Raw genomic sequence first — 23187 nt, 5'->3', positions numbered from 1 at the left:
CCTAGGACATCAGGGTGGTAAAACTGGGCCAAACATAGCCGTTGTTATCACATAGGTTAAAACAAAAACAAAAAAACAAACTTCCCAGCCCACATTTCTGTTTATTTCATCTACATTCATATAAAAGTCTTTCTAGCCAAAAAGTCACCTTTACTTGAAGAAGTATATGCCTGAATTGGTTGAGAAAGGCAGTATCTAATTACATCAGTAGCTCATGTCTGTGTTAGCTATGTTTTCACTCCAATTCTGAGGTAATTCACTCAAATTTTGTGCCTGTTACAGATGAGGAAATGGACTTGTGATCATACAGCTTATAAGCGTTAGAACTAGGACTAGAACCAGTTTCTAGGTCCAGCAACCTTCCCAGTACCTCACACTTCCCTTTATCTCTACCTACAGCATACACTAGGCATGGCTCTAAGAAGACCTCATGCAGTATTTTTCAGATGATGGGTCTAATTGTTTTTCCAGTTGGGTTGTAGGCCGTACTACCTGATGTCCTTTGCGTATTTGTCCTCAGTGGAGGTAGAAATCAGTTTTTTAATCAGCATTTTAGCCTTCAATAATTTAACTCTCATTTGAAACAGTAATTTCAAATGACTTTACAAAACATACGGGCTTAAGGCTGGAAGGAAAGGAGTACCTCAGAAACACTAGAGCATCAAGGTTTTTTTTCCCATCTATATCTCATCTGTGAAAATCAGAGCCAAGGCTGTTCCAAGAGAAAACCTGACATTGCAAATAAAGAGGCCACTGTCATCCCTTTTATTGTTATCCAAGATGATCCTGCAGGTGCCCTCTGCCCCTTTGGTAGGTTCCTCCCTGATGCAGATAGGAGGCCAGGAGCATTGCTAACCCTAGTGGGCCTTCCAGTGGGAAAGAGGGATGGAAAGGTGGTACAGAATTCAGCCAGTGAATATTCTGGGCACCTGTCCCTGCTGCTCCTCCTCCTCCTGAGGACCTGCTAATAAAGAAACCAAGCCCACGGCATGCTTCTTCCCATCCCCAGCCTTCCATTTAAAAATCTGGAATAAGAAGTAACAAAAACAATAAATTATTCTCCACTTCTCTTAAAGAATAAGTTCAAAAGGTTCCTATAACCTGTCCCAAAGCCAGGTCTAGACTTGGTAGGTTGTCTTCAAGGAAGGATCCTATCCCTCTGGCTCTGGCCAGAGTGTCCTCAGTGTCTGTCTCATTAGGGGAGAAGTCAGGTTGTTGATTAGTTGGATTTTGGTTCCTGTTGCTTGGGCGTCTCTCCCACATCTTCCAAATCCATCTCTGTAGCAACCGACATACACAGAACCTGGAGATACCTTGTGGCCAAAGCTGCAAAGAAGAGAGAGAATAGGTCATAAAAGTAGGGATCATGTGGGGATTAGGGGAGGAGGAACTAATCAGGCTTAAGACTAGGAGGGTCAAGTCAAGGGCAGTCAGTCACTTCCCTGAAGGCCAGAGAACTGACAGTAAGTGAGATCTTCATCTTAAAACACAGGAAGACACAAACTTCAAAATCAGGGTCAGTGTTCCCCCGGGACTCACCCACAGTCCTTCGGAGGCAGTATGGTCGTTTGTGTTCTGGCATTCTGACAAAGAAGAAGTAAAAGGGCAGGCCTGAGAGTGCAATGCCAATGCCAATGAGGGAGTTGATGGTATCGCTATAAAGAGGGACAGCCACCAGGAAGATGGTACAAAGGCAGAAGATGATGGGGAAGAACAAACTCAGCTGCAAATGGAAAGTAGAACATAACTTGAGATTAGACAGCTTAAAGTTCCTATCTCAACCTAACATCCAGAGGAAGATGATGTTGTCTGTCACCCAGTGAAGTCATCAACATTTCCCTTTCTTAAAAAATTATTATCCTTGTAGGAACCCTCTAGTTTACCTCCCATGAGGTTTCTTGTTTCTTGATTCCCACCTGCCCCTGAACAATGCTGGAAAATCTGTCCCTCTCACTCAGAGTTCTCTTCTTAGCATTCTAGATGTTCCATAGAAACAAGGTTAATGAATCACCTTGACTGGCCGAGGTCGGTCGGGCTCCTTCCATCGTAAGTAGAGCTGCCCCACGATGGAGAGACCCACGAAGAACCAGTAGCTGAAGCTGTAGTAGTTGATGAGCTGGAAGATGTCCTCCACACACAAGTAGATGAGTGCCATGGCTCCCTACAATACACAGACACTGGAGCTACCAAGACTGGACCTAGCCTCTCCCAGGACAGTGCTGTCAATCCTCCTTCCACTAACAACCAGCCCATCACTTAAGGGAACACACTTACATTGAAGAGCAGGGATGGCACTGGAGTAAACCTTTCAACGTGAATCATGCAGATAGCATCGGGGAGGTGGCCTTCTCGTGAGCCCACAAAAAAGAGCCTGTTTCAGGTAGGAGAGAGGAGGCTGAGGTGAGGCAAAACTTGAAACCCATGGATTGTCATCAGTGTGCAAGCAGAGTTGGAAGCTACATAGTGGGATCAGGATGGCAAAGTTGCAAAAGCTAACTTTATCATGAGGCCAAAAGAATACTGTAGAAAGCTGGGCCCCTCCCCTAAGTCCTCCCATCTGTCCATCCCTTGCGGTTTTCCTCGGTAACCATGGTATCTCAACACCCAGTCTGACCTGGAAGCAGCCACAATGGAAGCGTTGAGACCCCCAAAACAGGATAAGGCAACAGCCAAGGGAATTGTCCAGTTGAACATTCCAAAAATTCTGTCAGCAAAAGTCTAGATAGGAAAAAAGGAAAAGAGAATGTTTATTAATGTGAAAATTAAGGTACTGTCCCTCCACCCCAGGAATATCATGCTTTCTCCCTAAATCTGAGGTAACCCACTCCCCAACTACTTCTGAGGTCCTGCATCCATCAAGGCTTAAAAGGACAGGGACCTGTCTACCCTAGGTGAACCTTCTCACCCTCTTGATTGCCATAACCCTTTACCACAGCAACAGCATCACTGTCCATGATGTCCTTCATGTTCAGCACAGTGTAATAGGCCACATTGGTCAAAATGTAGATAATGGTGACAATGGGCATGGAAATGCCAATAGAGAGGGGCAAGTTCCTACAGTCAGAGAAGAAAGGATGAAGTTAGCCCCATCACCCTGTAGATAATTAATCTCGCAATATCCTACCAAGAACCGAAGGATGGCTTGCTCTATATCTCTATCTGCCATCATACCTAAGATTCTCTGGTAGTAAGAGAGCATTCATTCAGCAAGCATTTATTAAGCACATATATATCAGTCATTGGGCTAGGCACTAAGGATACAAGCACAGTCCCTGCCTTCAAGGAGTTTACATTCTCCTAGAGAGAAATTCTGTATATAGCGCTTTGTAACCATAAAGCCCTAATTCTGTTCTGGCCATGACTAAAGACCATTTAGGAAAGGTGCCATTAAACTGCCACTGCAAGACTCTAGTGTACAGACTGAAACAGTTTCTATCTTTTTTTTTTTTTTACAATGGCTTTATCTGTATATGGGCATTGTATTTCTTACCTTCTCAATGGGTAGAGGAGGGAATTTGGAACTGAAGGTAAAAGCATTGCTGCCACTAAAAGAGAGGCCCCCTCCGCTGTACACAAGTGAGAGGGGAAAGAAAACTGGCTAATGGAGAACAGACAGACTAAGACGACAGTGCAGGAAGGTAGAGGCCGTTTACCCAAAGCCTAATGTGTCCAATCTCCCCAAGGCCCAACACAGAAGACATTTCCTAACAATCTCAATGTGAAGCCTTTGTACAAATAACATAGGAAGGCTCTAAAATGTCCAAGGAGAGCTGTTAAAAATAGGAGAGAGCGCCATCCATCCTGACCAGTTTACATACTACTCTAACTAGCATCTAGGGGATTGACTAAATGGTCTTCCAAGGTCCCATCCAGACCAACAAGGATATAGAGGACACTCCAAAATGCCAGATAGCAATTCCTAGTCGTTCCAGTTCTGTCCAGCAGGTGGAAACATCATTCCAGCCTGAATCTGGCTTGTTTCTGACTGCTCCCTAATTAGGCTCTTAATCTTTCATTAAAAAGCCACCTTGTTGGTTTCTCAAAAATAGTATGGTCTAATTTGCATATTATTTTGCACGAGAACCACTCCAAAATGTACAAAAATGTGTCCATCCTCTGCACCTCCAGTGTCTTTTCATCAGGTTGGCCACTAATTCACGCCATTTTGATGGAAATGTTTACTGTTCAGACTTGGGGCAAATCAGGAGGTTTTCAGTACCACTGCTGCTAGGCATATTTCCCAGATATTAAAGAAGAAAGGGTTTTATATGTACAAAAATACATGAAGCAGCTCCTAATTTTCCTATTACTGCCAAGAGTACCACCATCCTAGTTACCCAGGCATGAAACCCAGGTGTCACCTTAAACTCCTGACTCTCCTCCTCTCCCCACCCTCAACATATCCAGTATGTTTCAGAGTCCTATCATTTCTACCTTCATAACATCTCACACATATGCTTCCTTCTCTGAAACTGTCACTACCCCAAAGGCCCTCATCACCTGATGCCAACACCATAGCAGTTGGTTTCCCTGCCGCAGGTCTCTTCCCCATCCAGTCTATCCTCCACTCAGCTGTCAAAATGATTTTCTGAAACTGAGATCTGCTCATGTCACCCCTTCCCCCACACACACCTCATTCTGTTAACTCTGGTAGCTGCCAGTAGGCAGCTCTGTAATCCTCTGTAACTTGGCCTCATCTTACCTGCCCAGTCTTTTTTATCTTACTCCCCTCTGCATACTCAGTGATACACACAGCATTTTATCTCACAGCTGCATTTTCACCAGCAGACTTGATACTGATACCTGATATTCTCTCCCTCCTTACCTCCATGTTCTTGCTTCCCTGGCTTTCTTCAAGTCCCCCATTCTGCAAGAAGCCTTTCCTATTCTTCCTTAATTTTAGTGCCTTCCTCTGAGATTGTCTCCAGTTTATCCTGTATATATTTTATTTGTATGTATCTGTTTACATACTGTCTCTTCCATTAGACTGGGAGCTTAAGAGTTGGGGATTTTTTTTTTTTGCCTTCCTCTGTATCCTTTCTTGTGGTAGCAAAGAACTAGAACTGAGGGGCTGCCCATCGTTTGGGGAGTGGATGAACAAATCATGGTATATGAATGTTATGGAATACTCCTGTGCTATAAGAAACAAAGAAAGGATGCTCAGTTCACTACAGTGAAGACTGTAACCTAGGATGATGCTGACATCACATAATCAATATGTAATATTAATAATAATATCAATAACATCGATAATAAAACCTACCTCATGGGGTTGTTCTGGGGGACAAACAAAACAATACATGTACTTTTTAAACCTTAAAGTGTTACATGTCAATCAACAAGCATTTATTAAATGCCTTCCATATGCCAAGGTCTATGCTAGGACCTAGGGAAAGATAAATGAAATAGTACAGGCCCTCTAGGAACTTATAAAGGAAGGAAAGGAAGACAAACGTACACGAAGAATTATATGTTAAAATATGTACAATTTTTTTAAAAAGTGATGAAAGGGGCAATTTCAGAGAAACCTGGTAAGAACCGATGCAGTGAAGGGAGCAGAATTTATGCAAGAACAACATTGCAAACCATTTGGAAAGACTTGTGGATTCTGATCGACACGATGATTGGCTGTGCTTCCAGAGGATGAGTAACAAAGAATGTTATGCGCCTCCTGATAGAGAATTGATAGACTAACTATGCAGAATGAGACATACATTTTTTAACATGACCAATATGGGAATTTGTTTTTGTTTGACTATATTTGTTACAAGGGTTTTGTGTAATTTTGTATTCCCCAGTGGGACTTAGGCAGAAGGGAAGAGAATATTAATGTTTGTTCATTTTTAAAAATAAAATTTCATATTTATAATATTCAAAGTTTTCTAATAAATAGATTAATTCAATATGGGCATAAATTTGGAAAATAAGGACAGGATACTGGAGCCTATATAGGATAAATACACATGTAAGATCTGTAAGATTCTGTGTACACTCTAAATCTCTTAAAAGTAGTGGGGCAAGGAGTAAATGCAAAGACCTATACAGTCAAATGCATGGGAAAGTGTATATATGAATTCTGTGGTAGAGTACCCACCTTTCAGGATTCTTGATCTCCTCAGTGACATAGTTGAGAGTATCCCAGCCCGAGTAGGAGAAAAGAGCTGAATACAGTGCCAAAGCAATGTTCCCCATCGAAAATGAAGACCCCTCAAATGAATTCTCAAGGTTAGTCGCATGTCCTAGAATCCAGAAAATTTTGTAGGGTATGACTATTAAGACAGCCCAACAACTTCAAGGTGATTCAGGACAGGAGATGAAAGAATCAAGATGATGCAGGTAGAAACTTATGAAAGACACTGACCAGGCTAAAAGTCAGGAAGGGGACAATGGACAATCTCCCAGGATCCCAGATTTAGAGTAGAAAGGGACAGAGACCAGCCTCCTCGTTTTTCAGATGAGGAACCAAAAGACCCAGAGCTGTGACATGACTTATCCAAAACTATGCATCTAACTAGCAGCAGAGCTGAGACTCAAAACCAAGTCCTCTTAACTCCAAATCTAATGCTCTTTCACTACAACATGCAACTAGGTCAGAAGGAAAGGAGAAACAGGGGAGGATCTGGGGAGGATTAGTCTAATGCAGTGGTGTCAAACTCAGATGGAAACAGGGCCTTCTAAACTGCACATAAGGATCTCCATGTTGACTTAGAAAACCACAGGTTTATGTTACCTAGGCTATCTCCCAAGTTCATTTTAATCTGGTTCAGAGGGCACTCAGGAGTGTTGTGGACTTCATACAGCCCTTGGCCTCACATGTAACATGTCTGGTTGAAGGGACCAGTGGGGATGTTTAGAGTAGGAGGCCATGACAGAACATAAAGGCAGGAATGTCTCACAATTGTGCCTTAATTTGACTCATTTGCCCTCTTTTTTCAGGACCAGCCAGAAGGGGCAGATACAATAAGAAAGAGAAGGAGTTCACCATATCTATGTGAATGATCTTACATTTAAATGGGTACACCTACACACACTTGCATCATCTGAAAATGGGCAGGGAAGAGATTCAGTGAAGCACAACTCTACCTTTGCTTACTTCTAAGGGTAGCAAAATCCTAGTGTGTAGCAAGGTACTTCAGGTCTCTGAAAAGTGCATGGACCCAAGGCCATTTCACACTTGCCCGTTTGCTAAGACCAGCCTTGCCTCTTACCCTGGCCTATTTTGACAATGCCAGCAACGATGACCGCAATCAGAGCCAGTACTTTCGCATAGGTGAAAACGTCCTGTACCATGGTTCCCCACTTGACATAAGCACAGTTAATAAAGGTTAAGAGACCTGGAAGAAAAAAAAATCCTGGTTAATAACCATATCAAGGGAGGAAAAGGGTGGAGACACTAATTTCCAAGAAGTTACTTTTGGGTGGAGATGTCCATAGGACCAAGGGGAAGTTACAGGCTTCAGCTCTGACCTGGGTGCCAGAAGGTCTGATCACCCCCAAAATTAGCTGAGCTTGTATGCACAACCCTGATCTAGAAACCATGGGGTTACACAGTAAGGACCTATGTCCTTGTCCTCACGTAACTTACCAACTAAATTGAGGACATGGGACAAAGTGGGTCAGATACAGATACATGACAGAATGCAGAGGCAGCTAGCTAGTGCAGTGGACAGTGTTAGACCCCAAGTCAGACAGACCTGACTTCAAATCCAGCCTTAGACACTTTTATCAGCTGAGTGACCCTGGGCAAGTCATTTACCCTAAGCTTGCCTCAGTTTCCTCATCTATAAAACTGAAATAATAATAGTGCCTACCTCCTAGAGTTGTTACAAAGATCAAATGAGAGATTTCTAAAGCTATTTGCAGACCTCAAAGTGCTATATAAATGCTGGATATGTAATCATTAGTATGCCTAAACACATTCACAGGGGAGGGCAAAAGATGGTGGAAAGAGATTGGTGGTGATATGCACAGCCCATAAATCCAGAGTAAAAAGGTTCTGCTGCTTCTCCCCTTCCCCGGCTACTTCTCTGAAGACCCTGTTCTGACTCTTCTATGTTGCTGCTGAGTTATTTTAACCTTGATCTGTTCCCTGAGAATAGTCTTGTTGTGACTTATCCACTGTCTGAGCCAACAGGTCAGGACGTGTGACCAAGGATTAGAATCTAAGCCAGACTTCCCGTGCCTGCCAGCCCCGTTGCTTATTTTTCTGTTGAAAGAGACACTTGGAGCTGAGAGGGGCTGCTGAGAATAGGTAGGGGCTTTATCTCTGGTCCAACAATCATCTCAGTGGGAACAACTGCAAATATTCCTCAGGCAATTCCCTGGATGTAACTCTAGAATCTTAGCATGAGGGAATCTGGTAAGAACTTCTCAAGTTTAATACCTCATTTTTACAGATGAGAAAGCTCAGAGAAGAAGTGATTTACTTAGTCTCTGGCAAAGTTCACCCTCTGACCCAAGTCTCCCTGCCCAGGAGCTTTCCACTGCACCACACTGCCTTCCTCACTATTTCCTGTGACTTTGTTAAATCTCATAGGTCACCCCTCAGATGAAAGAGAATCAAGGAAGGGGAGAAGCCCACACATTGTCAACAGGCAAGTTGGCTCCAGTAATACAGGATGTGGGAGGAAAGAAAGGTGGAAAAAGCAGATTTGAAGCCCAGCTAAATGTTTCTTAGAATTTGTTCCAGCCTCAAATCTCCCCTTCCTTGGGTTCTCTTTCTCCTTTCCTTTTCTAACACAGGGTTCCTCTCTAACACATATTCCCATCTGAGGACAAACTTGAGCCACCTTATTCTCTCATGGGCTCCCTTCCCCTGCAGGTTCCAAAGGAAAAGACAAAGTCCATCTGGCATACAAGTGATAAAACTGAGTCACACTGGTAAACTTGCCAGCTCCCCGCCACCAGCTCAGCTGAAGATTCCACAGCTCTCCCTTCCTCAGTTCAAGGCTTCCATTTTTTCAGTATATCAAATGAGGTATGGATTAGCTGGCCTCTAAGCTCCCTTCCAATTCTAAATCTATTATCCAATTGTCCTATCTATGCTCCAGTCTTTCCATCTCCCTTTTTCTGTGGAGTTCAGAGCTCTATGACACTATGACCAAAACACCAAAATAACCATTGTTCAGTCGTATATGACTCTTCATGACACCATTTGGGGTTTTCTTGGACAAGATACTGGAGCAGTCTGCCATTTCCTTCTCCAGCCCACTTTACAGATGTGGAAACTGAGGCCAAAGGATCACATAGCTAGCAAATGTTAGAGGAAGGATTTGAACTTAGGTCTTTCTGACTCAAACCCCAGAGGTGTATCCACTGCAACACCTAGTAGTGACTCCTCTTCTCCAGATCTGAAAGGAGGAGTTCAGTTCCACAACGGAAGCGTCCTGTGTTCTCCCTCCCTGCCAAATCCTTCCACTGGTTTTTACTGTTCTAAATCTCTGACCAGGGCCATTTCTGTTCCATGTTGAAGGAAAAAACACTACAATAAACAGTCAAACCTTATCATAGGGCTAGGCCAAAATGCAGTTAGGGCACCAGGCCTCGCCAGTGCCAAGTTAATCATTAAGGCACGCATAGGCCTGCACCATCAAGCCAGTTCCCCACTAAATGGACAGGGTTCCTCTATCTTACCATTTAGTTCACTGATCTTCCAGCTTTTTGCAGCTCCCTGGACTTCCCAACACCCAAAACACCCAATTTACCACTCCCAGCCACTCTCTTTCAGATTCCCAGAAGATCCTCAACCGCACCTTTCCAGCTTCTTCACTTCCCCTATCCTCCTGACCACCACCAGCTCTTGCCTCCTTTACCTACTTTTGCCACTCCCTCTCTCCCCTGGTACCCTTCGGAAGATACTGCAATGTGCCAACCTCCATTGCTTTTCTGTCCTTGTCAACTAATGCATTAGATCATATTCACCCCAAACTATACAAAAGACTCTGGACTGCCCTGGGGAATGGATTCTAACTGTGATGGATTCAAGGGACTGGCCCATTCTACCTACAGTACAAATGAAGAAGCATTAACTTTGGAAGAAAAAAGCTTGGGTTCAATCCCACCACTGCATATGGGCCTTTAGGCAAGTCACAATCTCCTGGGATCTGTTTTCTTATCTGTAAAGTAAGGAGGTTGAACTAGCTCAAATGTGGTCAAGTAAACAGACAGCTGGACTTGGAGTCAGAAAGAACTGGGTTTGAACCCTGCCTCAGACACTAACTTCTGTGACATTGCTTCACCTCTGTTGGTCTCAGTTTCCTCATTTATACAATACAGTGGGTTGGACTCGTGACTTCTAAGGTCCCTTCCATCTCTAAATCTATGATCTATCCCTGAAACTAAGAGCTCTACAAACAATTGTCTTCATTTTACTACAGCAAATGATAATGAAAAATGAAGGTATGTTTGCACAGTTCAATCTCCACAATCTCCTGTTCTTCACTCTATTGTCTAACTCCATCCGTAAACTGATCCTCTCTGCAGCATTACTCCAATTCCCTATTCTTCCAGCCTCAGAATTCTTAACTTTGCCTCAGACAATTCATAAGTTTAATGGGAACTCAGGGGAGATGGTATGTCAGCTTTATGACCCAAACTCCTCTGGTGGCATCTCAGTCATGTTACTTTGACATAAGGTGAATAATTTGATCTCTTTGTTCAACACAGAAGATTCTTTTTAGGTGATAAAGGAGTCCTGTGAAATAAGGTGTGAGAGAGGACATAGTGTAGGTACCACATACTGTGGTACACCTAATCCCTCTTCTTCCTCTTCTCCAAAGCTTAGCTTCCTCTGGGCCCTCGAAGCAGGAAATTATTATGGCCAGTAGGATAGTGCTGACTGGACTCTTTTCCTACCCCTCCCCAGGGTGGATACAGCTGATAGGTGGCCCCAGAGCTATGGCCAAGATCATTGCTCTTAAAGTGGAACTAATGCTTTGAAGGCAGAGCCAGAAGAGAACAGGAAGACACATACTGTACTAATCCCAGAGCAAACTTGACATTTCCACTCCTGTTTGTCTGGGGAGTCCGCTCTGGTCCAGAGAATCTCCTAAAAGTCCAACCTTGTCTCAGGCCTTTCTTGGCCCAAGGAGGTCAAGTCATTTCTAGCATCAACATAGTCAGCCCTACCTCAGAAGGGATCAGCAGATTCTGACTGCTGCAGACCTTTGATGTAGGAGCAAGCTCCAGAATTGACCCTGGAAAGTTCTGGATTGAGTAATCCCAGAATCAAGTTGCAAATTCAAGGACCACTCAAGCAGAACTCCCAGATTTCTAGTGGTTCAATTCTGTGACCCCAAGCATGAGCCCAAAAGTGAACTGTCCCTAAAAGAAGACATTAACCTGCTGTTGACTCAACGAGATCTGCTACAAAACCTGGGCTGCTTCTATGCAGAGGAGTTAGATGGGCTAATAGAATCATGGGATTAGAAATGTACCTAAAGAAACCATTCCCTAGGCTCAGTTACACTTTGAACCAAACAGAAGAGACTTTTAGCAACTAGCTCTTCCATCCTGTACTGGGACATAAATATGTAGGAATTTCACACATAGGGAGACATGGAAAACTGGGTAATGGCTTTTAGAGTACTCCAGAAAACTCACAAATGTTATCTGGGGCAAAGGGTACTTTATCCTGAGACACAGATCCCCAAAGCACCCATCAATCACCTCAATAGAAAGATCCTATTTTCCCCCATTCCTCAAATCCAGTGTTCCCTTTGTAGAAATGCAACCATTTCACCCAAACTATTGACTCAGAAATAACTAGTCCTAATTTATTGGTCAGAATATAGTTTGCCTGCTAATCATTTAGTGACCAAATGAATAGAAATACATCCTCTTGCTTCTTTCCTCCTTGGGTACTTCAATGCCTGACATGTCAGTCCAGAAAAACTATCAGGTGGACTGGATCTTTACAATCAGTCTTTCCTGTAGCTCTGGGTGCTTTTGACCTCAGCACTGTATTTTCTTCTCCCTTATTTGCTGTGTTCCAGTTCAATCTTCTCCCACTGTCCACTTATCTCAAGACTCTTCCCTAATCTCTTTATTTTTTTCTGCAGGCAATTGGGGTTAAATAACTTACTCAGAGTCACACAGCCCGTAAGGGTCAAGTATTAGAAGCCAAATTTGAAATCAGGTCCTCCTGACTCTAGGAGTGCTCTGTCTACTGCACCACCTAGCTATCCCCCCCACCAATATCTTTTAGAGGCCTTCTTTCAACTATTCTAAGTGCAAAGAAAAGAAAAAGGAAAAAGAACTCAAAGATGAGTCAAGGAGAACTGGTACAATGAGAAAAGCCCTGGGTTTGGAATCTAAAGGATCAGGGATCAGATCCCATAGCTGTCACTTGCATGACCTTGTCTGACCTTCTGGACCTCAGGTTCCTCCTCAAGGATCAGGGATCGGATCCCATAGCTGTCACTTGCATGACCTTGTCTGACCTTCTGGACCTCAGGTTCCTCCTCTATAAAACGGCGATGACCTCTAAGTATCTTCCAGTTCTAAATCTTTGATCTGATCTGCCTAAAGCTTGATACCATTCCACTCCCTCACTCACCTTCTCAATCTACTTACTGCCCCTTGATGCCTTCATCCAAAAATCCCTCTAGGAGATGGTGTTCTCTATTTCTGATTCTAATATCAGTACTACCTGACATTTGGGAATTTTCTAGAGCAAGCTAGAAACCATTTGTGTGTGTGTGTGTGTGTGTGTGTGTGTGTGTGTGTGTGTGTGTGTGTGTGTGTGTGTGTGTGTGACGTCCAAGTGCTGATGTTCAAGCACTGATCTCCAAGCACTCACTGGTGGTCCCCAAAAGATCCTTTGGGTTCAAAGTAGATCTGTGGCTAAAGGATGTTTCCTTTAGAGTCTTACCTAAGCATATGGACCACTAAATAGAACCCAGGGGTCCTGGTTCAGCTTATCTCTAACCAAGGTTATTGGTCTGGTACAATATGGGATATTGTTGAATTTAACCTTCCTCGCTTACCTCTGGTTACCCAGTTTCCCAACACATGAGAAAATTCTTATGAGAACACTCCTGGAAAAGGGAACTGGCTTCTCAGTGGAGGCCAGTTCAAAGGGCAGAGGCCAGCTGGGGGCCCCACGAGGCAGCTGCTATGCCTCATTAGTCTTGTATCCATGAGGTCAGTGGTTCTGGTCCAAGGTAAAACTTTGAGACACCACATGCCCAGGTTTGCCTAGAGCACAGAGATCAGAAGGGCCAGGGCATAACCTTTTCTAAGCTGAATACAGCTGCATGGCTCCTAAGAAGACAGATGTCATGCTATGGAAAGGCTATTGACTGCGTCTGGAATCAAAAGATCTAAATTCATATCGTACAGCTCTGATGATTACTACCGTTGTGACCTTGGGCAAGTCTCTCAACCTCTCTGAGCCTCAGTTTCCTCATCTGGAAAATAAGGAGACAAGACTAGATGACCTTAAAGGTCCCCACTAACTGTAGAACTATGATCCTAATAGTAACTGAGCACCAAGAGGGTTTAAAGTCTCCCAGATAAGTGCTGTGAAGTGATGAGGAAATTACCCCAGCAGAAGGGACAGACAGCACTTTCACGTGAACTCCAACTTCACAAGAAGATACAAAAATTCTAGTGTAGTTCTCCATAGTAAAGTGCTCTGTATACAATGGGAACTGAACAAAAGTTGGTTGATGGTACAGGTGGGGAAACAAGGCACTAATAGGGGAGGGGAACCTGCGGCCTCGAGGCCACATGTGGCCCCCCTTCAACAAGTAGCTGAAAAGGCACTCTCAAGGAAGAGGGACAAGATGCAGTTGGGAAATGTTTAACAAAATACATAAAAATACAATAAAGCCTAGATAATGTTAATGTGTGGTTTGAGAATATTAATTTATGGTTTCCTAGGTAAATATCAGGCTGACCATCAGGGTTTGAGTTCGGCATTTGTGCTACAGAGGCTATGATGCTAGGCTTGGAGTCAGGTTGATCTGGGCTTCCATCCATCTTTAGTTGCAAGCTTACTAGATGTAGGACCATGGACACATTACAGTTTCTCTCAACCACAGTTTCTTCTTTTTTCTTTTTCGGAAGCAACTGAGGTTAAGTGACTTGCCCAGGGTCACATAGCTAGTAAGTGTCTGAGGTCAAATTTGAACTCAGGTCCTCCTGACTCCAGGATCAGTGTTCGATCTACTGTACCACCTAGCTGTCCCAGCCTCAGTTTCTCTATCTGTACAATGAACATAATAAAATCTATAACACTTACCTCTTAGGGTTGTTGTGAGAATCAAATATCAGACTAGAAAAGTGCTTTGCAAATCTTACAGTGCCCTATAACTGACAGTTTTTACAATATTCTGTTCAAGGCTAGTTCTGAAAAGCTGGCAGAGACCACTTTAAAAGGGACAGTCCATGTACTTCTCAAGACGAGAGAAGCAAAGCAGTAGCTTGGAGGAGAAAAGATTCTTCTCAACTTCAAACTCCATCCTTTCCCATCAGGAGAATTGCCCCCCAAGAACCCACCTTTCTTTATGTCCCCCCCGTCCTGTCCTTTATGTCTTCAGTCCCCTATTCCTGTCCATTGTGCTTTATTTCTACTAAATAGTTGGTAGGTACAAGAGCCAGCCATTTCTACTAAGTAGTTGGTAGATACAAGAACCAGGCATGCTGACTGCAACAAAAAAATCATAGACTGAAAGCGGAAGAAGCAGGCAGAAAAAAACTCTGGCAGGTCATAAGAACTCAAGGAGCAAGTAGTCAGGAGCTATTTTGTGCAATCCCAGTCTGAATTATCAAGAAAAAAATGATGTCATGATCAGTATTTTCTGTTTCAGAAAAGGCTCTAACACATTTGAGAAATACCCAAATTAAAATAAGTTTGGGAGCTTAAAAGGGTAAGTTTCTGTCATGTGGAAAATAAATTTAGGTGAGATGGAAAAGTATGAAGTCAGAGGACCTGGGTTTGAAACCTGGCTCTGTCCCTTACTACCTATGTGACCTTCAACAGACAACTCATTTTACATCCCTGGCTTTTAGACTCCACATCTGCAAATGAAGGCATTGAATTCAATGACCTTTAAGCTCTCTCCCAGCTTTAAAACTGAGACCTTCCCTGCTGGACTCCAATAAATACTCAAATCAGCCTTTCCTTCAGTAAACTAGCCTGCCACCAAAAAACCAAGAGAAGTCACAGATCCCATCTAAGGCCTTGAGACTAGAAAATCCCCCACCTGAGACAGCTCTTCAACAACCCACTGGCTGTTGTGCCCACATACAGATGACCAGTCAGAGACACAAGATACATGGAGACAGGAACACCCAAAGCATTGTAAGACCCAAACACAGAAAAGCTCTAAACTTTGGGCAGAAGCAAAAGCAGAGAGAACTTGGAAGTATAGGGAGGATAGGATAGGAAAGTCAGAAGCAGATAAAGAGACAGAAACAATAGTGGTCTTGCAGAACCTTGCATTCCTGCCTGCCTCCGAGGTCAACCATGGCAGCTGTCCCAAACAAGGCACCATTTCTTCACTTCCTAGCAGCAGGGTACCAGGGAGGGAGAAATGCCCCAGAGATCCAGGCATTTTGTATGTCCCAGACTGGGATGGTATTTCTCAGAGGTACAGGGAATCGGGAACAGAAAGATTAGTGGAATTTCCTCCCTATCCCCACTCAATGTAGTATTGATGGTATACTAGCAGTACAGCTTGAAAAGGATCTAGGATTTACAGCAGATCACAACTATCATATGAGATCTTAATCTTGTTTTCTATGTCACTGACTCCTTGAACAGTCTAGTGAACGTATGGACCCTTCTCAGGAGTGCATTTTTAAATTCATTAAAATAACATACCGAGGATTTCAAAGGAAACCAGTTTATATTGAAATGAAGATGTAGGGTTTGGTTTGGTTTTTGTCCATCCAAGTTCATGGACCCCCTTAACTCTATCCCAGGTTAGTATGTGGGTTAGAGTTACCTGGTATTCAGAGCAGTTTAGTGATAGCTAATTAAGTGTCAAAGCCAGGATTTGTGACTGCAAATCCAGCAATCTACCCCCTCTGCCGTACTGCTTCTCCATGGGAAGGGAAGAACAAAGGAGAACAGCGAGAAGAACTCTGTCCCTATCCTACGTTTTGCTCCCTCACCATTTCCCTGTTCCAGTTCCAGGTCTCAGCTCTGCTCCAGCCCCATTCTTTCCATACCAAATTTCCCTTCCCCAGCAGTACTCACAGATACAGGCAGCTGCAAGCAGGCGTCCAGCAGCATATGGAGCAAAACAGCTGGGGAAAATTGGTTGTACCATGTAGTTGGCAAAGGTGATGGCGATGATGGCCTGGCTGGTGGGCTCAATGATAAGGAGGGAAGTCCAGAGTCTGATAAAAGCCAAGAAGCTCCCAAAGGCCTCGAGGATATAGGCATAGCTAGCCCCAGACTTCTTGATGGTGGTCCCCAGTTCAGCATAACAAAGGGCTCCAAAGACGGAGAAGAGGCCACCAACAGCCCAGATCACGAGAGAGAGACCAAAGGAGGAGCTGTACATGAGCACACCTTTGGGTGAAACGAAGATACCGGAGCCAATCATGTTCCCCACAATCAGGCTCACCCCATTGAGCAGGGAGATCTCCTTCTTCAGTTTTATCTGTTCGGGTTCTGATTTGGACTCCTTATCCAAGGAGGGCACATCTTCATCACGCTGGGCTGCCACTTCATACTTGGTGCTGTCAACCATTGTAGGAAAAAAAGAAAGTCTTCAGCAGCTCCCTGGCATCTCCCTCTGAGAAAGAAAGAAAATGACCCCTTATAGAAAAGCCAGAATTGTCACCATGGCTCTTCTTCTCCATTCCCAGAGTTTCCACTCTCACCTCCTATCAATACCCTATCAATACTCCTATCAATATCAACTAAGGTTCACCACATGGACCCTACCTTGACTTGACTGAATCTTTGAAAGCAGAACCAATCAATCAATTAGCAAGCATTTCTCAAGCTCCTACTGTGTGCCCAAGTACAGAAGATACAAATGGGAGACAGGTTATGAAGAGATGACATCCCACCTCCTAGGAAGAAGCAACTTCCTCCACCACTGAGATCAGAAGATCTTAGCTTTAAAGCTAGACTGGACCTCATAGGTCATCTCATTTAACACATGGAGAAAGTTAAAGCCCAAGGGAATTTGGGTTTATTTGCCCAAGTTTCACAGGTAATAACAGGACCCAGTCCTCTGGATCCAAACCCAGTTATTTACACTAGGACACATAATTTCCTGTAGAATAGCCATAGAAATTACTTAACAGAGAGAAAGAATGCTGGACACCCCACCACCATCACCATTGACTCTCTTGTGGGGAGGAGTGAGTAAACAGGAAGACACCGATAATAATCCTTACACCTGTTAGAACCGGAGTCCTAATAGCCTAGCCCTTCACCCAGTGCTGGGATACAAGGCTAATAGTCCTGCCAAGGCATTTGAAAGGACTGTTACACAACATTAACCATCAACCTAGCACAGCCCCTTTTGTCTCCATATGGAAGAAGGACTCTTTGTCTTGGAGATCCAACCTGGGATGATACAGAAGGTTTCATAGCACTCCTGATAAAATGGAAATTCCACTCATAAACCTGCAATCCACTCTGGGATCAAGGAACATCCCTTGCAAAGTAGAATTCATATCAAACTGGAATCTCCCCCAACCAGCTAAGTCATCACCTGAAAGAGATAATGGATCCACATCCAGAGAAAGAACGATGGAGTCTGAAAACAGAGCAAAACATACTATTTTCACCTTCTTTTGTTGTTTTTTATTTTTCTTGGTTTTTCCCTCTTGTTCTGATTCTTCTTTCACAACATGACTAATGTGGAAATATGTTTAATATGATTGTACATGTATAATTCATATCAGATCGCTTGCCCTCTTGGGGAAGGGAGAAGGGAGGGAAGGCAGGAGAAAAAAATGTAGAACTCAAAATCTTATAAAAATGAATATTAAAAACTTTCTTTACATGGAATTGGAAAAAAAAATAAAATAAATCAATACCTTGCCTACCAAGGGAGAGAGGGAGAGGGACAGAGAGACAGAGAGAGAAAGAGAGAGATAATGGCCACAGTCATTAAGAGAGGTCCAAGAATGGTAGCTTTATGGCTTCATTCCTTGCCCTGTGGCACTTATCAAGCATTTAGCTGGCACATAATCAACAATAAATGTTTAATAATTGACTGATGTCACTAGCCAGGGAGTCCATCACCTAAAATATATGAATGGGTAGGCATGAAAAAAAGAAGAAAGATCCCAGTGGAAAGATAAACCTAAAAATGAATAGATACCTAGAGAAGCCTAGGGGGCATAGCTTTTCAACCAATAGGAATCATGTTAAGAAAGTAAAGGCCTAAAAGAGGTTAAGTGACTTGCCCCAAGGTAACTCAGGTAAGAAGTAGCAGAGAGATGTCCTCTGAATCCGAATCCAATGATCTTTCCATTAAACTACAAAGCAGTGCTATCAGGACCAGTTCACAGAAAGGGACTCATTTGAATCTAATGGGAAGTTGAGAAGGACGGAAATAAGAAGGCAATGACACATACATAAAGACAAGAGAGACAGCTGGAGGGAGGAACACATAGCTGGGAACACCCAAGGCAGGAGACAGCTGAGGGGAAGACAGGTGGAGAGATCACTGGGGCAAGGGAGTATTAAGAGAAAAGGGTGCTAAAACCTGAAGACCAGAAAATAGGATAGGAAAATAGGCGATCTGGAGGGTAAGAGGCCAGGAAGTCAGACTTACACTTTTATCCTGGATATAGCAGCCCTTGGCAGTAGCAGTGGTTCTGAAGATCCAACTAGAGTTGTAGATCTCTTCTCTTGAAGTTTTCAGCCTGTGGTAAAGAGGAAGACTGGGCAAACACGTATGGATTTAACTCAAGAAGGGGGAGGAGGAGGGGGAGATGGAGAAAGAGGGAAGGAGGAGGGGGGAATCGGGAAGTTGGTATTAAGCAAGAGTCTAGGTCCAAGGTTCACAGGCCCTTCACATCTGCAAAAGGGGCTGGCTAGGAGCTCTTCAATCAGCAATTTCTGAGATAAGGAGGCCTCTCAGGAATCTCCTTTGTCAGCTCAGTTCTGAGACAGGAGAATGAAGGGGAGGGACAGGCAATAGGGTGCCACTTCCTCTTGCCCCCAAAAACATGCAGTCCTCTAGCCTGGTTGCAGAAAGTTAGCTAGGGTGGGAGAAAGTAGGGCAGCAAATAAAGAATGAGTTGCAGTCTATCTCTGTCCTCCCTGCACACCTTCTCCTACCCCTGACTCTTCTCTTGCCCAGCAAAAAAAAAGGAAAACAAAATTAAAGTAGAAAAAGCTATGTGGTGACATCAGTTCTTTTTGAGATTTTCAACCCAGAAATATTAGAGGAAGTGTCAGAGATATCACTGGATCCCTGTGATAAATCAGTGGAGTGGCTTGCTTCCCCCTGCAATATTTCAGACCAAGATGGAAAACGCTGAGGACTTCCCCTCAGTTGACTAAAGCTGCTTTTGGTTTAGACCATTAGCCCAAAGCTGAGTCACAAGCCATCTCACTACAAACAAGTTCAAGAAATGGCCCCCTGATCCCATCCTGCCCCACCCCACTCCAACAACATGCCCTTTCAACCTGAAGTATTCCTTAATCGCCATCTCAAAAAAGCATACCAAGACATTTGAGGTAAACAAGGACACTGCTGAAAACACTTGCTGGAACTTGTACTCTGTGTGAACTGAGAGAACATGAGTTCAAGCCCCACTTATACTCTTTCCTACCTATACAACCTTGGGCAAGTCATTTCAACTCTCTGAGCCTTGGTTTCCTCTTTTGTCAAATGAGGGCGCTGGACTACATAATTTCCAATTCTACAATCTATGCCTCTTCCCTTCTAGGTGCTTCCCTCCAAAGTCCTAGAAACTTGTACAAAATAATCATAAACATAAAACACTTACATTTATATAGCACCTCTAGGGTCATAAAGCACTTTACATGGTTATCAATTACAGTCAGCACACAGCTGTTAGTTGGATAGAGCTCGGTATGGGGAGTAAAGAGTATTGGAATTTCAACGCAGCCTCAGACACAAGTTTGTGTAACTCTGGGCAAATTATTTCACTTCTGTGTGTCTCAGTTTTTCATCTGGAACATGCAGATAATAATTAATACCTCCCAGGATTATTATGAAGATCAAATGAAATGACATTTGAAAAGTGTTTTGCAAGCCTTAAGGCACTAAGTGCCCATTAATAATTTCATCTCGTTTGATTAAAAAATAAGAGGTCGCACAAGGACTTAGCCAAAATAGCAGAAGTTTATTCCACATTCACATCCAGCCCTAAATCCACTCCAGCTGCCCCATCTCTTTTTAATGTACAGAATTTCACCCCACCCTAAGTAGCTCAGGTGACAGCTTACTGGGCCTGGAATCAAGAAGAACTAAGTTCAAATCCAGCCTCAGACCTATACTAACTGTGTGACCCCTGGACAAGTCATTCACCCCATTTGCCTCAGTTTCCTCGTTTGTAAAATAGGGATACTACTAGCACCTACCTTGCAAGGTTGTTGTGAGGGGACAGATGAAATAAAAATTGTAAAGTGCCTGGCACAGAGTAAGTGCCATATTAAATCTCAATTCTATGTTCCTTGTCACACAAATTAATTCTCATTCGTTGCCATCAGACTCAGAAATCAGCGTGATGAAAATCCTCATTAGATACCTTCTGACCCATAATTTTTCAAAGTTCTCAGGCAGACCTTCTGGGGGTTCACAGAAACATAAAACAGTTCTAAAAGGAAGAGATCTTAGATATTATCTTTCCTCGACCCCCTCATTTTACTGTTGATAGAACCAAAGCCCTAAATAGTGTAATAACTTGTCCAAAGTCATACAGGGAGTAAGTGGCAGAAGCAGAAGTCAAAACCAGGTCCTGGCACTCCACAACTAAACAAGAGACTTCTGTACTTCAGCCTGCCATCGAGCACAGCGGGCTTCAAGGAGATGTGTTCATTTCCTATCCTTTCTGATCCTTAGGATGCCAAGGCGCATCCTAAATCAAATAATGCACTGGAATTATATAAAGGTCAAAGAAATGTTAAAAAAAAATTGGGGGAAGGCAAATGTATATAGCTTGACGTCTAAGGAAAGCAAAAGCCCTTCCTTCCTAGGGCCTCTTGGCTGGATAATTCCATACTTGGTATCCGCATTACAGCACACAACATCCCCTAGCGGGCACGTGGGGAAGTGACAAAAACTGAATCTACTCCCTCTTGTGCTAAATTGGACAAACCGAGTCAGCCTGGGAGCGCTGTCAGTCAACTAGAGAAACATACCCCCCCTCCATCTTCAGCCACCATTCACATGGCATACAACAATGCAGTGTACACTCAGCATAGAGCACCCATTCTCCCCTAGATCCCTCCTTACTATGACCAGCTGGGGCTGTCTCTCAAGCTGCCTCCTCAGCTTTCCACACCTGAAGTAGCCTGGATGGAGGCAGCAAAATCCTGCCTCGCCGGATGGTTTTGATCGAGCCTACCTGAAGTTTCCCAGAATAACTTTTCTCCCCCATGGGGCCCCAGAGAGATCATATACACTCCTCCCCAACTACCTCTGACATGCAGCCATTTTGGGGGCTCTGAGCAAGGCAGTATACAAACACTCCTTTTTTTGGACAGGGAGTAAGGGAAATTCCAGCTTGGAATGAGACCCCATAAAGTTTGGGCAATGAAAACCTACCGACTCACAAAATACAATGAATGGCAGAGCTGGCAGCAAATGCCCAATTCTCAAGGGTTAACCCCTGCAGCACACTTCCTCTGGAAAGCCAGACAAAAGCCCCTGAGTCCTAGATCCCCAGCCCATAGCGTAAGTGTTAGGACACACTTCCTCCCTGAGAGAGCCCGGGTGCCCTGCCTCCCTGCTTCCTGGCACTAACTGGTTTGCACTGCCTCCCATAACAACAGAAAGCAAATAGAAAACACACACTTTCTCATCAGGCTAAAGCCCCCATAACCCCTAAGCATGCAGCCCTGCTCCACCCCCACCACAGTTACTTTGTTTTCTAGACTTACTGTAGCTGGCAAAGACAGTCTATTTTTAAAATGAAATACAAAACATGTTTTGCTCTTGCGGCCCAGAATTCCCATTAATATGGGGTTCATGTCCCTGAGGGGGGGCTCTGCAGGGGAGCTGAGAACAGGGCTGTCCTCCCTTATTTTTAAGTTCTACACTTCCTTTCTACTCAATTTTCCCTCTCTTCCACTTCCCTTTCTCTTTCACCTCTTACCTGTCCTGTGATATTTGGGCAGGTGCAGGGCAAGAAGGGGCCACCAGTAACCTCGAGCAGCAGGTTGGGGAAGGCTACAGGTGCTAGCTATCAAAGGGAGGTTCGAGAAAAGGCTAAAGCTTCAGCAGTCGCCAACTTGGGAGAAGAAGCTGAGAAGCCGGGGGTGGTGGGGGACCGAAATGAAAAACAGGAAAACACATGTGTGACTCTGACCGGCAGGGAGGAGTGGCCAGGGGATGGGCTGAAGCTGGCACAGCCCAGGCAGACTCAGGGTATCTCAAAAGGTGTCAAGAGGGGCACCATCTATCCCCCAGAATTTATTCAAGAAAGGAAGTCTGATGTGCTGGATGGAAGGCTTGGCTTCCCAGTCCGGAAACCTTGGGTTCAAGTCTGTCATCTGACACACCCCAGTTGTGTGTGACCATGGGCAACTTAACTTCTCAATATCCCCAGACGACTCTCTAAGATGGTAGGTTGTGAGTCGCCAATCTGATTTGGTAGAGGGAGCTTTCATTCTGGAATCTCCCTACACTGAAGAAATCACAGGTCTCTTTCTCCTCGCTAATAGACCAGAAATAGCAAAGCTGTGGCTCCTCCTCGCTTCGTATCTGATTCATTCAGTTTCTTCACTCTTATGCATCTAGTGTTTCAGAGTTTGGCCTGCCGTTCTACCATCTTGCTCACCCTTAATTCCACCTCTTACCCATTTTCTACTCATTAAACAGTCCTTTCTCCCTTAAATTTTCATCGTTCAGAGCAGAGTGTAATTAAATGGCTAAAACACTAAACTTGAAGCAATGGGACACCTAGAGCACCTGTCCTAGAAAGTTGTATAACATCCTGGGGCTAGATAAGAGTATCCCAGGATAGGACACCCCAGTCAGAGGTGGGGAACCTGTGGCCTCAAGGCCACAT

The 23187-nt window shown here is 43.9% G+C and overlaps 1 protein-coding gene across 5 annotated transcripts; it reads right to left on the bottom strand.

Moving 5' to 3' along the window:
* Positions 1 to 81: 81 nt before the first annotated feature.
* SLC7A7 (solute carrier family 7 member 7) lies at positions 82 to 22457 on the bottom strand. 5 transcript variants are annotated; one of them, XM_072622945.1, is made up of 12 exons: positions 22273 to 22457; positions 18756 to 18846; positions 17685 to 17729; positions 16208 to 16751; positions 7209 to 7334; positions 6095 to 6239; positions 2931 to 3054; positions 2615 to 2718; positions 2275 to 2371; positions 2012 to 2161; positions 1540 to 1723; positions 82 to 1326 (listed from the first exon to the last, which is right to left on the bottom strand). In XM_072622945.1, exons 4-12 carry the CDS (start codon positions 16704 to 16706, stop codon positions 1220 to 1222), a joined length of 1536 nt encoding a protein of 511 aa, XP_072479046.1. In that variant the 5' UTR covers positions 16707 to 16751; positions 17685 to 17729; positions 18756 to 18846; positions 22273 to 22457; the 3' UTR covers positions 82 to 1219. The 5 variants fall into 5 exon arrangements, with proteins under 5 accessions (XP_072479046.1, XP_072479047.1, XP_072479044.1 ...); XM_072622946.1 differs by lacking the exon at positions 22273 to 22457 and adding an exon at positions 21723 to 21853; XM_072622943.1 differs by lacking the exon at positions 17685 to 17729.
* Between the last annotated feature and the right edge of the window lie 730 nt (positions 22458 to 23187).

Source organism: Notamacropus eugenii, chromosome 7, assembly GCF_028372415.1.
Source record: "Notamacropus eugenii isolate mMacEug1 chromosome 7, mMacEug1.pri_v2, whole genome shotgun sequence".
Taxonomy (NCBI): Eukaryota; Metazoa; Chordata; class Mammalia; order Diprotodontia; family Macropodidae; genus Notamacropus; species Notamacropus eugenii.
Note: the sequence above shows the minus strand (reverse complement) of the source record. Positions and strands in the feature narration are given on the sequence as shown.

Coding starts and splice junctions, on each gene's coding strand:
- SLC7A7 (XM_072622945.1), bottom strand. CDS start 16,706: ATGGTTGACAGCACCAAGTATGAAGTGGCAGCCCAGCGTGATGAAGAT. Junction 3,055..6,094: donor GAGATCAAGAATCCTGAAAG/GTGGGTACTCTA, acceptor CTCTGACTGTAG/GAACTTGCCCCTCTCTATTG. Junction 2,372..2,614: donor TCCATTGTGGCTGCTTCCAG/GTCAGACTGGGT, acceptor TACCTGAAACAG/GCTCTTTTTTGTGGGCTCAC.